This window comes from Trichosurus vulpecula, chromosome 2 (assembly GCF_011100635.1).
Source record: "Trichosurus vulpecula isolate mTriVul1 chromosome 2, mTriVul1.pri, whole genome shotgun sequence".
In the NCBI taxonomy this organism is placed as follows: Eukaryota; Metazoa; Chordata; class Mammalia; order Diprotodontia; family Phalangeridae; genus Trichosurus; species Trichosurus vulpecula.
Window position 1 is genome coordinate 260128733 of NC_050574.1, and position 15788 is coordinate 260144520.

Here is a 15788-nt window from a genome sequence, read left to right on the forward strand (position 1 = left end):
AGGGATAAATGCTCACACTGAAAATTTAACTATCAGAGCTGGCCTTAGCACAGCCCTGCTTGGAACCCATTCCTATAAGTTCTAGGTATGGGACATTTTTCATGTCATCACCATGGGAGATTGTATGGTTTGGTTTGGTTTTGAATAGGAGGGAGGGCCTCGTCTAATATTAGGACATAAATATGAGCAACAGTTTTTCTCCATAGGCAGTTTACCTAAACAATGGTACTATGGGAGCAAAGCTTTCAGTTCTTCAAGTAAGCAGAAGAATTCCATTATTTGTGCCTTTACAGAGAACATAATTCTAACTGCATCTTTTAGTTTGTATGGTTCTTTAGCCTTAACTCTTATATTTCATCCCTTTATTCATCACATTTATTCACATTCTATCTTACTATCATTATCTATCCCTCTTAATATTATTCATATTCTTTTCTATTTTATATACTTGCAGGAAATTATTTTATGTGCCCTCCTCCCTCGCATAAAAGAATTGACAGTGTCCCAATAACACCAATCTTATCTCTGCCTAGTATTTACTTTTAAAAGAAACATGTGTGAAGCTGAAATTAACCTCTCCCTAGGGCTAGGGTACCTCTCTTCCGCGCCTTTCCAAGCACACTCTCCATAAATTACTTTTGTAGGCAATGGATGCTTTTAAGCATTTGCATCCAGCACCCCTGGGAGCTGATTTGCTTTGCAGATGGACGCGACCCCCCCCTCCCCTCCCCCTGCCTGTTTCATCTTTCACCTCGTTTCAAATTTCAAAACTTCCCAAAATATACGTGTGGAGCACCCTCTTGCATACGCACACACATACACACACTCACAGATCCGTAACACACAGTATTATGTATGAGACCATCTGGACCTCTTCCCAATACAGAACACATTCCATTCTTTTCTCTTGGTCACACCCCTCTCCATTGGGGATTGGTCACACCGACCCCCTCCTTGGTATTGCTCGGCCCCTAAGAGGCCCAGCAGCCTGCCAATCCCCACGGGCTGTCAAAACAAGTCTCCCTCCCTGTCACAACAGAGAGGAGTGGTGGAGGCTGCCGCCGAGCCACTTCCTGCTTGCTCTCCTCGCAAGCTCGCTCGCTCGCTACGGCTCCTTCTGCGCTCTGGCACAAATTCATCTCGGCTCAAGGGGGCCACTTTGAAACGGCGCCTTGGTGTCTTTTGTTTGGTGGCGAGTGAAGCGTTTGCATAGCATTTCTTGGCGGCCGGACACCTCCCTTCTTCCTCGTCCTTCTTTCTCTCTCTCTTTCTGTGCCCTAATCTTCCTCTATCTTTCCAAAACAAGTTTATCTCCTCTCTCCTCTTCCCTGCCTCCCTCTCGCGCCCCTTTCTATTATCCGACTGGTTGGGGGAAGGATTTCTATGGACAGCTCGTCCAGAGTGATGTCTCCTCTCGAGAAAGTTGCAGTGGCTGCCTCGGGGCAGTGAAAAAGTCTGGAGGGTCGGCTTTGGGGTGCATGTTTGCTTGTGGGTGGAGGAGTGGATTACGATCTCCCTAAGTCTCCTCTACCCCGGGAGAAGTCCGAAGGTACTGTCACGATGGCCGAAGGTGCTACTTGCAGAGAAGGTCCCTCCTCATCCGAGGTGAACCATGGCGAGGAGGATTCTCAGGTGTGCCCAGATTCTGCATCCTTGGAAGGACTACCGGCTGGGGCTGCAGGACGCCGAAGGGACCGCAGAAGTGGGCTCTCGTTGCCAGCCTCCGCGGGTACCTCAGCAGCTGATTGCGAAGCTAGTCTCCTGGAAGCTGCCCGTGTGACACCTCGGAGAAGTAGCATTATCAAGGTAAGTCCCTGTTGACCCGGGAGTGGGGTTGTCCTTTGCGTCCCTGGTGATGCCCTGGCTTCCCTTTCCGAGCATCTGGAGTGCAGCGCAGCCCTGGGAAAGAGCAGGCGGGAGCTGGGGGCCAGGATGCAGGATCCCTAGAGACATCTTGAGGTTTTGTGTTGTTTCCCCCCCTTCCCCCCCTTCATTACCAAATCTTCCTTCCTCCCCAGGATGTTCACAGGCGCTAGCGTTGACTACGAGCGACTGATTTCTGTCAGTTAGGAGAAGGACAAATCCAACTCCACAGCTATTAATCGTGTGGATATAGTCCACATCTCTCCCCGCCCCCCCTCCCCCCCCACCCCCAACCCCCTCTGCACGCCTCCTGAAAGTTTCTATAGACCTGCTATCGGGATTGGGCTGGAGTGGGGGTAGGGGAGGAAGAAGAGTGATAAATTCTGTTTACGATAGTAGTGTTTGTTGCGCATTAATCACATAAACATTTGTCTCAAAGGGGTACTCGGACTTCATTTTATGTACTATCTCAGAGAGAGGGTTAGATTTTTGAACAGCAGCTTGTGAAGTATAATGTTTTCCCACTAGTGAAAGAATCGCTTTCATTAGCAAGTGGCTTTGAAATTCCGGAATTTAACTTTCTCTACTGCGAAGTTGAAGTGCCTCAAGATCTGTAGAGCCTTTTCTCTGAAGCAAAAAGCAACAAGGCGTGGGGTGGGGGTAGGGACCAGGGTTGGTGGTGGTGGTGTGGGGGTGGGTCGTAGTCAGGAGGCGAAGTCCAGTCAGGCACCTGAGTAAGCAAAAGTGGGGGGAAATTTAAGGCCCTACCCCCCCCCCCACCCCGCATCCAGTGGAGAATGCCTCAGGTAGCAAGATACGGTTGTGGGACGTCTTAATGAATTCTGGAGTCCTCCCTGACTGTTAAAATAGAGTCTGGAGTCTCTATAACTTCCAATCTTTTTTGAATTTAATGTTTCACATCTACCTTCGGGTTAGTGGGAACCCTAGGATTCGTGGGGCGCGGTTAGGGGAGGGAGAAAAGGAAGGAGCCAGGATAGCTAAGAATATACTTTGGTTCTTTGACCTTCTTCTCTCTCCCCTCCCCACCCCCAATCTTCTTTTCCTTTTGATTGTACTCGGTTTGGCATTTCACCTTGTGGGTGCATCATTCCACGATAGTTTTTTTTTTTTTCCCCTGGCCCGCAATAGTCTTCTCACCAAACATAATTGGAGGATGCCTCTTAAAACAAATGCCTATGAGCAAGCAGACCTATATTTGATTAAGATCGATTTTGGCTGACATGGTCCTTTGAGTCAGCATGACATTACTTAGAAAAAAAAAGTGTCAATGATGATAACATATGGCTGATTCTGAACTCTTCTGCATCTTGTTGGTGCTCAAATAAATGCACATTTTCAAGATCCATGTTCAGATCTGAGGCAGTGCACGCAGGACCTAACTAGTGGCATTTTTCCAAGATCTAAATTGGAATTTTCAGCACAAGTGTGGGTAGATTACTTCTATAATATATCCATTTCAGCCGTAAGTAGTTTCTGCTCTTTTTCCCCAGCACTCTGACACATGCAAGGTTAAGACCATCAAGGAGAGGGCTGTATTAGAATAGTGGGTGGTTTGGACCAGATATAAATAGTTTATAGCAGTTTCGCTGATTTTTGTGGTTCAGTGATTTTGTGGGAGGTAGTGTCCTATTCAGATTATGAACTGGGATAAGGTGGCGGGGAAGGCCAAGTTTTAAACAAACAAAAAACCCCACCGATCAAATATATACTTTTGAAACTAATACATTTAGTTATAACGAGTACAGGAAATATCCATATTTTAGATGGTTAAACTTCATATATTAAATGTAGTTACATCCTGAGGAAGCATACATCTTCAAGAGATTTTAAAATGTACAGCACAGTATACTATGTGATTTTTTTTTTGGGGGGGGTAGGTGTTTCCTGATCCATGATCTAGAGAGACAACTCCCTTTATCAATGCACATCCCGACACTGTTCTGCAATTTAGTACTAGTGAGCTGCCTAAGGCACTGGGAGTTTAAATGCCCAGGGATACATAGCCAGTATGGGTGTAAGGTAGAACTGAGACTTTCCTGACTCAGAGACTGTCTCCCTGTCTACTGTGAAGTATTGCTTTGTGATGTTGGAAAAGCAAAGTGAAGTAGTCCACAAAAAATAGGTTGCTGCAAATTCTTGCAAACAAGTTTGTTTTTCTAAAGAACATAGATTATGTTTTTGGTGGTGGCTTAAATTCACATAAGGCGATGTTGGATCTAAAATAAAGCTGTGGGACAATGATTCTTTAACTTTTAGTTTGCTTTTATGACCTAAAAAAGAAGGCATCAATATCAGGCCTGATCTCTTTTTGTATTCATAGCTTAACATACAGTGATGCTAATAAACTGAATTGTATTTAAGGTTTGAAGGGCAATAGAGGACAAAGAAAGTTGTGGCTTTCCCTAAATTAATATTGTAAAATTCAGGAGCAGGCTCTTGTTTTATAGACATGCTATTTCAACAGTCATCAAATTGATTTGGAAATTTCTTGATTATCTAAGTGTTGTATATAGATGAATCTCCAATTAAGAGGTCTTGATCAGCGTCATTCTTTAAGGCCAATTAGATGGATTGTGGCTCAGTAACTGCCAAAAGGCTACCCCCCCTCACCGCCCCCCCCCAGCCTGAAAACATTTACAGATCTTTACCTTCCCTTCCATTCCCTCATTTGCTCCCTTGACCTCCCTTACCCCCATTTTTTTTCTCATTTCAGTTAAATGAAAAGTAGATTTTGAGAGAAAGGTTAGGGATCATGGCATGATCTAGATTCTAGAGAAATACATAGCACTTGCTCTTTTTTGTGGGGGGAAGAAATTACATCTAAAAATTACCTATTGGATTTTTGAGTCTGAGGTTAATGCATAGTAAAAGATTTTTCTGACATTTTAACTTTGAATATATTAGATGACATCTTAAATATTTACAGCCTAGTGATAATTGATGCGCATAACAATCTTCATTGAAAATCATGAATCATCAGAGACTACATTACTTTCAGCAGTTTTCATGCATTTAATTGTTACTTCTTTGAAAGTTGGTGATCCAAATATGTAGGGTTATTAATGAGCCTATTTAAATAACCAGAGAACTTCTTTCCCTTTCCATACCAAATTACAGGGAACAGAAAAAAAAGAACCTTTTCCTATTACCCTGACCTATACTTTGTGGAAACATAGTTCTAGTTTAGATAACATTTCCTTCTGATTTGGAAAAAGTCACATAGAATTGCTTTACATTTACGTATCTTTCCATTGTCCTCTGAGAGTTCAAAGCTACATACAATCTTTCCCAAATCCCCTCACCTTTTTTCTTGTCTTCTCTCTGTAGAGAGTCTTGGATTTTCCCAGGTTTAATATCTGAGTTGAATTGGATTCTCTACTTGTTCCCTTACTTTTCGTTTACTCTTTCTGAGCTTATTTTTTAGAGGTGTTAGTCACCAAGAAGCTTTTGTCTTTTTTTAAAATTCACCCTGAGTATAGGCAAAGAGAACACACAAGAGTTGATATTACCTGTCAATTGATGGTTTGAAATGCCATATATTAGATAGGAGTTGACAGGTAGGAATCTCCAATAGTAGTTATAAATTTTAAGTAATTTACTGTTCTCTTTCTGAATGTATTTCAGCAGTTTCCACAGAAGTATTTATTTTCTCTGGAATTGCTATAGAAACATGGTGCCATATCCTTGTGGAAGGAGCTTTATATTTCATGGTGCATATCTGAAGTGATTCTCTCTGCCACTTTTCAAAGGTGTTGGGAAATTAAATTTAGTTAGGAATTTGTAAAGAACCTTGCGATCTTTTGCTGAAAGGAGATTTAGAAATATCTGCTAAGGTGTCCATTGCTACTATTATGATTGTACTTTTTTTTTCTTCTTGGGAAAAATCTGCAGATTATAAAAATAGGAGCAATGGCAGGAACAGAGGAGTTAAATGTATATTAAAATTAAGTTCATGGTCTTTCCACTTTTCACAATGGAGAAAACAGGTAATTAGATTTTGTGTAGTGAAATGTCAATCAGACATTTCTTGGTAATTCACATCTCAAGCATTTTAGTATAGGAAGACATCAAGAGCAACACGTATTTGACTTTCTGGGTTATTGTACAATTTCTTGCTCACAGTAAAGACTAGCTACAGTCTTGTGAAGTAGAACAATATGAGAGCAAGAGGGACTTTCAGACTCCTCTATTTCATTTAATGGAAAGAAGCAATATTTAACACTTACTGTGTGCCAAGCATTGAGCTAAGCGCTTTACAGATATTTTCCCTTTTGATCCTCAAAACAACCCTGGAAAGTAGGTGCCATTATTATCATCATTTACAAATGAAGAAACTGAGGCCAAATTACCTGCTGAGGGTCACATAGCTAATAAGAAAGTCACGTCTTCCTGATTCCAGTTGCAGTGCTCTCTCTGTGGCACTAGCTGCCTCTAATGGTTATAAACATTAAACTAACTCCTTTTTCAGGGTATGCAATAGTACCAAAGCTGTGACACAGGTAAGAATGTAAGCATTTTGATTGACAAACCTAATATATTTACTTGTATCAGTTGGGGACTAAAAGAAGGCAAGTTATTACTTTAGTGTCCCCTTGTATATCCTGGACTCCCCCAGGTTGTCTGATGAGAGCATGCCTACTTTTTATTACCATAATGAAACTCTTCTAAGGATCAAAAAGTCATCTTTTGGGCTTATTATAGAACAGGTGTATTTGTAACTACACAGAAAAAAGATTTTGGAATATAAGTGGCTCTATATTTTCCTCATAGATTTCATTATGTTTATTATACTTATTATTTATTACACTTATTATTACACTGTGCTGATTACAACAAATTAATAGTACATTACAGGTTAACTCTTGTTACAACAAGTACCAGTGAACAACAAAATTTATATGTAACAAAGGTTTTTCCAAGCTTGAACTAATGTTTTACCCAATTGCAAGCAATAATTAACTTTATAAATAACCAAGATCCCATTCACCTAAGAAGAGTAATAATTTGTTCAGTGCAAGTAGAAAAGAATTACAATTTTAATTTCTTTTATTCTTTCCAGGAAGAAGGCAGGCTGATTTGCAAACAAATTTTAAAACACAAATCTAGGATTATAAGCTTGTTTGCTTTATAAAGCTTTCTAAAGCCATGAGAGAATTAACTTTTCCTGGCTATATGCCCCCTGAGACAGACTTTAGGAAATTTTTTTTTCTTTTTTAATATTACGTGAGAATTCAGGGATTTCTTTTATGAAGTCTTTCTAGCATGGGGATTTTTAAACTTTTTTTGTAGGCTGACTTTGGCAGGTTGGTGAAACCTATGGACCACTTCTCAGAATAACATTTTTTAAATCCATAAAATGAAATACCCAGAATTATAAAGGAAACTATATTGAAAAACAGTTATCAAAATATTAGAAAGTTCATGGACCTTCCCTTTACCTCTTACTTCTTCCCTTCCCCCTTTCCCCCAGTTTAAGAACACTTGTGTTAGGGAAATTAATCTTTTAGGTAATCTCAGGCATAATTAAATTTAGAATTACATCTATACTTCAAGGGTCTGTGATTTCTTCCCTGTGAGTCCTTCCTCCACTGACCTGAGTGATCGTAGATAGTCTTCTAGAGTTACTGGGACCAAAAACTCAGTTATTTCAATGCTAACCTGGTGATGAGCTTCTCCAAATTTTTCGAGGCTAGTCCTCAAAGAACAGTCCTGCAGTTCTTCACTGGGCCCATACTTTGAAGCCTTTCCAGCTTGATATGATCTGTCAGACCTTGTGCTTCATTGACTGGCACAAGAACAGATATTGATTGAATACAGACTAAAGCATGCTATTTTTCACTTTCTTTCATTCATTTTTTTCCTTTTGGGTCTTCTTGTACAAAATGACGAATACGGAAGTGTTTTACATAATTGCACATGTATAACCTACATCTGGTTGCTTACCATCTCAGGGAGAAGGGAGGGGAGAGGGGATAGAATTGGGAACTCAAAACTTTAAATAAAAATGTTTAAAAATTTGTGAAAAAAGAATCTAGTGTCACCTTTATGCCAGGATGAAGTATTGGGATAGAACTTCAGTGGAGTTTAAAATTAGTTTTGGAAAATAAGAATGATGCTCCCTAACTTTGAAAGCTCAAGTAAGTATGTAAGACATAAATATTATATTTATGCTGTACAATCTAACAGCCAGGAGAGCCTCCTGAATGTTGAGTGGACCTCTTCTGTCAAACTTAGAGGGAGACATAGAATAGAGTTGCAGAGGATAGGCAGGCATCATGGATGGATTGTTTTCTTCATGGTTGTAAAGAACAACTGAATTGATGAGATTATAGATGCTTTTGAATAGTCAAGTATATAATCTTCATATTAATAATTAATCTTCATATTTCTGAAAGGAAAGTAAATAGTAACTTTTAAAGATATGTGATTTTGGTTGATTTCTAAAGCCAGAATACTTTTTTTCTGTTACTTCTTTCATATTGACTCTTGAAAGAATCTAAAAACTGCCTTGAACAAAACTTAAAAATTGTCACTTCTTGCATTGGGAGGCTTATTGTATAAACTATGCTTTTATGTCCTATGTATCTCAGGCAATTTGTGAAGATCTCATTATTTTAAATTCAGACCAAATGGCAAATAATTTTAAGTAGTTAACACTTCTCATCAACATGTTCATTGAAGAAGAAAGTAGCTACAGGGCTTCATCTACATCATGTTTTTGAAACAGCAGCTTTCCAAGTTATTTTAAACTTTAACTGATTAAAACTTTTTAATGTGGAGATTACATAATTATAATTGCATACATTTTCGGAGTTGGAGAACATCATTCTTATTTTCCAAGACTACTTTTAAACTTCACTAAAGGATTTAGGTTTTTCTCAGAGGGATCTTACAAAACTGACATTATCTCTGTCTCTTTTTGTAAAGGAGGATGTATGTCTATGTTTATCACTCATTGAATTCTGTGGGATATTGTCAAGAGAAAAGAATACTTGGCTAAAAGGCTAATCATCAACCATCTATGAAAAACCGGGAAGTTCTCTGCTTAGTGGAAAGTCCCAAAAACTAATTCCTTCACAAGCTTCGAGGAAGGCAAAGATTTCGTTAGCCCAGATGTTGCCTTTGTCTTGCTAGAATTGTCCTCTGATGGATGAAGAAGCATTAATTTTGGGGAAATCCATAACCTTGGGGAAAACTTAGGGGAGGTATAATAATATAACTTCTGTTGATAGATAGACCTTCCTAGTGTGGTTAGTAGGGAAATGCTTTTGAGGGCTTTTTTTTTATGTAACAGCACACAAGAGTGGATGGGTTGGTAGGTTTTTTTGAGAGTGGGGAAAGCTTTGTTTTGTTGTGCCGAAGTGGTTTCAGGCTGAAAAAATTTAAGAACCATCATTCTAGTGCAAGATGGTTATAGTTCTATGATTTTTAAAAATAACCTTCTAATTTGATTTCTTGTTGCTCAGTCATTGCAGTTGTGTCCAATTCTTTGTGACCCCACTTGGAGTTTTCTTGGTAAAGATACTGGAGTGGTTTACCATTTCCTTCTCCAGTTCATTTTACGGACAAAGAAACTGAGGGAAACAGGGTTGTTACTTGCCCAGGGTCACACAGCTAGTAAGTGTCTGAGGTCAGATTTGCACTCAAGAAAATGAGTCTTTTTGACCCCAGGCCTGGCACTCTATCCTCAGCACCCCCTTGCTACCCTTGGCTTAACTAAGATAAAAGAAAATTGATTTGAAAGTAGCATCTTCATTCTGCATTTGATGAATCCCAGTGAAAAATAATGGGAATCTACATAGTTCCTTTATTTTAATTTTATAATGCAATTAATTAAATTTCATGGTATGATTCAAAATTTACTGATGATTTATGTAGCTTTCCTTTTATGTTTAATTTGATAGACGTATTTACCTTTCTACCGCATAGCAGCATTTGGGAATATGGCACCTTGAAAATAGTTTAAATACTTTGATTTTCCTATTGTTGAAATTCCCCTCTAATCACAAATGGTGCAGGAAAAAGTCATTCGAGTAAAAATTTTCAGTTTATTAGTACAGATTGGCAAGTGTAAGAAGAAGGTCAATCCAAAAGATTTTAAAAATGAAGTATAACTGTAAATAAATTTCTTTGTTGGTCTTTAAGTCATTATATGAGCATGGGTTTAAAATAATTTTCATGAGGAAGAAGTCATTTCAGAGCCAAGCCATCTTCATTTGATCTCTGGGTTTGATGCTAGACATGCAACCATCGATGAGTCACTTTGCCTTTTTATGCCTCAGTCTCCTCATCCATAAAATAGGAATATGATAGCACTTGTAATACCTAACTCATGGCATTGAGGAAAGAACCGTGTGTAGCTTCAAGCACTATATAACTGTGAGTTTTGTGTTCATCTCTCTATGAACATATGTATGCCCATATATGTGTACATATATGTGTGCATATATTATATATATATATTGAGAGAGAGAGACAGACAGACAGAGAGACAGACAGACAGACAGACATTTACAGAGACAGAGAGAAGCTAAGTTTTCTCTGAGATGCTTAGGTTTTTGTTTTTTGTTTTTCACGAGCAAAAGAATTGTATGATAGATTTTTCAGGGATCTTTGGTGTAAAAGGGTTCCTTCCTAAGAATGATAATCCCAAAGAAAAGGACTTGGTTTGAAATTTACTCATACAATTACTGGTAACATTGTTATTTGTTAACAAAACTATTCAGACTAATACAGACACAGGTTTAATACGTTGTAGGTTGTGCTTCTTTATTTTTTAATCCTTTTCATGGGTTCTATTCCAACTCCTTGCTACATGGAAAAATACAGCAAGAATTGTATAGGTTGAAAAGACATGGAGGGCTTGTAATCTGCATGGAGAGAGACCATTGACGTTAATGAAATCATGAGTCTATCAAAGCAAGCACACTTGTGATTGCCACCTACTTCCTATTCCTTCTCTTAAATAACAGTACTGAGCTTTTCCTAAGATTTTAGGACCAAGTACTCTTTTGATTCCATCAGTGCCATTTAACCTTTCTTGGCCTTGGCTCTTCCTCTATGAGAGGTTGAACTGTATGGCCTGCTTCCAGCTCTAAAGCTATGATCTTATAACCCTAAATTTATCAATCCCAGGATAATTCATTTAGGCTTTGAAGATATAGGCAGGTAATTGATGGCTGATAGTGCTTAATAAATAATTGTCAAATAAATGAATGATTGACATAACCTGAACTTTTCTTTCCATCCACACCAAAAAAAATTTTTTTTTAAATGAAAGACCTTGCAGGTAAAGTTTAGAGGAGCTGTATAGTATTTAAAGCTAAATGTTGGTGAGTTTAATTGATAATAGTAACCTAATGATCTGTTTATTTAACAAATAAGTGTTAGGAGCTGTTAATGTCTTCAGGGGCTAATTAGTTCTCCTGTATTTTCTCTTTTGTTACCTATTTTGGTTTTTAAATCAGTTTTTAATGTACTAGCAGCCAAGAGAAGGCCTTATAGCCCTTAAACTACAATAAACAAACCAAATAAGACAGAATTTATGGAATGTGCTGTGCAATTTTATGACTTTTGTGGAATTTTGCTATAAAACACATTTATGCACATAAATCTACTGTGACTACTCATGGGCATAGGAGATCTAGGCGATTATATGTAGTTTCATACCCACAGGAGTTACTGCTGCTGGTCTTGAGAGATTCTGTCCTTTTTACTTTCCTTTACTGATGATGACACCTAATCCTAGCCTCACCTTTTGGTTCAGAGTTGAGTTGCTAGATGCTACCAAAAAATGAAGTGATCTCCCATTTGACCCAAAGGCATAGACATATAGCAAGGAATTTTTACTTCCATTTTTTGTTGAGCAGCTATGAGGTGAAGTTAGAGGCATAGGAGAATAGAGGTGATAAGAAATATTCCTGGGCATTTATCTATCTGCTCTTCATATGAGCTTCCTGAAAAATCTTCTAACCTAGAGATTTGACCTCCAATCTGTATCCCTAGTCTACTGACTCATGACTTTCTGAGTTAGAAGGCACCCAATTTGAACATCTCTTTTTCAGTCTCTAATGACTTTTTAATGTTCCTGTTGTTGTATTTGGTGCTTTTGCATTGCCCTAGTTATGCTACTGCATACATGAAAAGAGCCCTGAGGAGAAATGAAGAAATTTGGCCCTGGTTTCTCTTCCAACATTTTTTATGGTCTAGAGCAAATCATTAAACCTTCCTATTTGTTTTTTTTTTCCATCTGCAAAAGTGCATCTAATTCCTTTTCCTTCCCTACTTCAGGTGAATGTAAAATGCTTTGTGTTCCTTGGAAGGAAAGTAAGTTCAAAATGACAATATTGAAAGATTGGTTGTGGAGGGTTCTGAATAAACTATTGGAGACTCAGCCTCTAGTTTTGGTTTGCCACGCTCCTGTGCAACTATGGGCAGGTCTTACCTTCCTAGGTCTCAGTTTCTTCTTCTGTAAAATGGCAGAGTTGTAGTAGGTTGTTAAATTCACTTTGAAGGGAATCTGTGATATGTGTTTTCACAAATGTTCTTCATAGAATTTTAATTATGGTGATGATAATAACAATGGCAAACATTTATACGACACTTACTATGTGCCAGGCACTATGTTAAGTACTTTACAATGATCTTATTTGATCCTCAAAATAACGCTGGGAGGTAGGTATTGTTATCATCCCCATTTTACAGTTGAGGAAACTGAGGCAAACAGAGGTTAAGTGACTTGCCCAAGGTCACATAACTAGTAAAGCTGAGGCTGGATTTAAACTCAGATCTTCTTTACTCCAGGCCCAGACTTCCATCCATTGTGAAACCTTTTAAGATTATTAGTCCCCCTCCCAGATTAAGTATCTTTTTTTTTTAAAGAAATAGCAAGTCAGCAGTGCTGGATTTGAAGTCAGAGGATCGGGGTTTAAATTCTGTCCTTGCTACTCATATGACCTTGGACAAGTCACTTAACTTTTTTAGGTCTCAGTTTGCTCATTTGTAAAATGAGGGTTTGGGACTAGATAACTACTAAAGTCCATTTCAACTCCAAATCAGTGAGCCTATAAAGTCAGCATTATGTCTCATTCATGTATCTTTAATGTATTCTGATAACTATAATATTATTTGTAGATATCTATGATGGTTATATGTATTTAACTGTTGAAATGTAAGCTCTGAAATTTAAATTATGCTGCTTATTCTATTAACAATCCCCATGCACCTACTATGTAATACTTACCACTTTATGAATCCTTAGTAAATGCCATCTTTATTGACTGACAGCCTAAGGAGGAGCAAGGAAATGACTTTTATCTGGCATGAAAAGTGGGGAAAAGAGCCTCTGCTTTTTTTCTTTTTTTTTTTAAAGGACAAAAAGATTTGGTTTGCACATTATTAAAATTTCATGGTCGTTTTGAAAACATGATATTGTTAGCCAGGAAATCTTCATATTCAGCTGATAATATGCAAAGTACAAACATAATTAGAATTATTTTTGATCTCAAGAGCAAAGTATATTTTTATCTTTACATTTTCTGCCATACTAAGTTAGCTTTTGTTAATACCGACACAACTTTTTTGTTGTTGATATCCTTCCGCACAGTGATTGTATCTGGTTAGGTAGTTCCTGCTGTGAAAACACCCAGGGCTTATGCAGATCAGAAGTTTGTCTATACTATAAGGTTATACAGAGGTGTCTTCAGGCACTAAGAAGTTAAGTGACTTATCCATGTTCACACCACTATGATGTGTTGGCAGCAGGATTTGCACCCAGGTTTTCCTGATTATCAACTATGCAATACTGTCTCACTGTTGAGGGAATGCCATTAACAGCAATAGTGAGATTAGGAGAGATTTTTTGAGGAGGGAAGTATGTTTATTTGTGATTTCTGTTTAACTGAGAACTTTCTTTGCTTCAACCCTTTTATAATGACTTCGGAAAATGTAGTTATATATCTTTCTCATTTAATGAGCATCATCGAAGCTTTCTTTGATGATTTGACAAGTTATAGTCACTAGAGGTAATCATTTTGAACATTAATTCTCATTATTAAGTAATTGAGATGTAGGATTAACTCAATTTTCACTTTTTCCAGAATATAACCTTTTTTCAAGAAAATTGAATCATTTTTATTAACTTATTTTATTATCATTTATGCCTTCTTCCTAAAAAGTCTAATTCCCCATATTTCAGTTATTTTAGGCCTTTAATGGTTGGCTTCTGGTTAATGAAAATTTTATAATGCTATTTTTATTGTTTGTTTTCACTGTCAAAGAGGGCTGTGTTTATTTTGTTCATAGTGATTTGAACCTAAGCAATAATAGATGAAACAACAGATTCTCTTGTTGCTACCTTGAAGAGCAAACAACATATCAGAAATAAATGGTTCTAAGAATAGCTCTTTGAAACTTTCCCAAGGAGTATTTAATAAATAAAATTTCCCTGCTTTCTTCAAAGATCCCTCTATTCTTTCCCTTGACAATTTCATTTAACTCCCTTGGCACCTGTATTCAGGTAAATCTCAAATCAATATCTCCAGTCTTCCATTTTTCCTGAGTGCCACTCCACTCCTGAGCTCCAGCTGTCTAAAGGGCATTGCCATTAGGATATCTCATTTGCCCAAAATTAAATATATCCAAAAGCGAACTTATAATATCAGTTCCTTCTCACTTTCCTATTTCTTTTTTTCTTTTCATTTTTTCAGTCACTCAGGTTCAAAACTTTGGAATCATTTGCATTACTTTTATGCTTTTGTACTACATTTGGTCAGGGGCCCAATACTGTAAATTCTATCTCTACCATGTCATCAGTTCATCCATCCTTTCTTTTCTATTCCTATTTTCACAATTCCTAATTTTCTGTTGCCTGAAGGTCTCTCTGCCTCCAGGTTCTTCCCTTCCCAATCCTCCATAGGGTATGGATAGGGATTAGGCCTGGGATTTCATTTGTATAGGGAACTTGCAGATGAAGAAATTCTCTACCACTTCTTATTGGCATAATCTGTGCAATTTAGAATCTAGAGAGTTACTTAGGGACTGAGAGCTTTAAAGCATCATGTGCCAGGGGTAGGACCTGATCCTGGCTTTGAGGCTAGCACTCTATCTACTCCATCAAACTGCCTTTCTCTAATCTTATATACCCCAGCCAAATTAATCATACTAATGCACAGCTCTGGTCATATCTCCTTTAATATCTTCAATTATTCCCCATTGCCCACCTAATGAACTTCAGAATCCTCCAGAACATTGCCTCAGCCTGCTATTACAAACTCATCCGTCCTTATTTTCCTGTATATACTCCTGAATATATATTGTGCTTTCCCCTTTTTGTGTTGAATCCTTTTCTTCCCATCTCCATCAGTTCAATTCAATCAACATTTATTATTTAATTATTATGCAAAAGGATCTCTGTGCTAGATGCTGCAGATACAAAGACAAAAATGAAATAGTCTCTGTCATCAAGGAGCTTGAGGGAAATGGCACATGTGAAGGTAAATAAATACAAAGCATATACCAAGTAAGAGTACTTTTAAGTGGGAAGATGTGGCAAGGCATCATATCGGAGGTGGCACCTGAACAGCTAGGTGACATACTGCATAGAGTTCTGGACCTTAGATCTGGAAGACCTGAGTACAAATCTTGCCTCAGATATTTGCCAGGTACGCCATCCTGGAAAAGTCTCTTAACCTCTGTTGACTCAGTTTCCTTTGGCAACGATAACATCACCTACCTCACAGGATTATTGTGAAGATAAAATGAGATCACAGTTGTAAAGTGCTCCGCAAACTTTAAGTGCTATATCAATGCTATTAAATTATTATTATTATCATCATTGTTTTTAAAGGAAGCGAAGGATTCTGTGAGGCAGAGGTAAGGAGGGAATGCAGTCTCAGACACAGGGG

The 15788-nt window shown here is 38.0% G+C and overlaps 1 protein-coding gene across 1 annotated transcript in view; it reads left to right on the plus strand.

Annotated features, from left to right (window-relative positions):
• Positions 1–1315: 1315 nt before the first annotated feature.
• The window catches only part of PLCL1 (phospholipase C like 1 (inactive)), a 446236-nt gene continuing 431763 nt past the window's right edge, over positions 1316–15788 (plus strand). Inside the window, exon 1 of the mRNA XM_036746717.1 lies at positions 1316–1806. Within this exon, the coding sequence (XP_036602612.1) occupies positions 1561–1806 (246 nt within the window). The 5' untranslated portion in view covers positions 1316–1560. The remainder of the gene's footprint in view (positions 1807–15788) is intronic.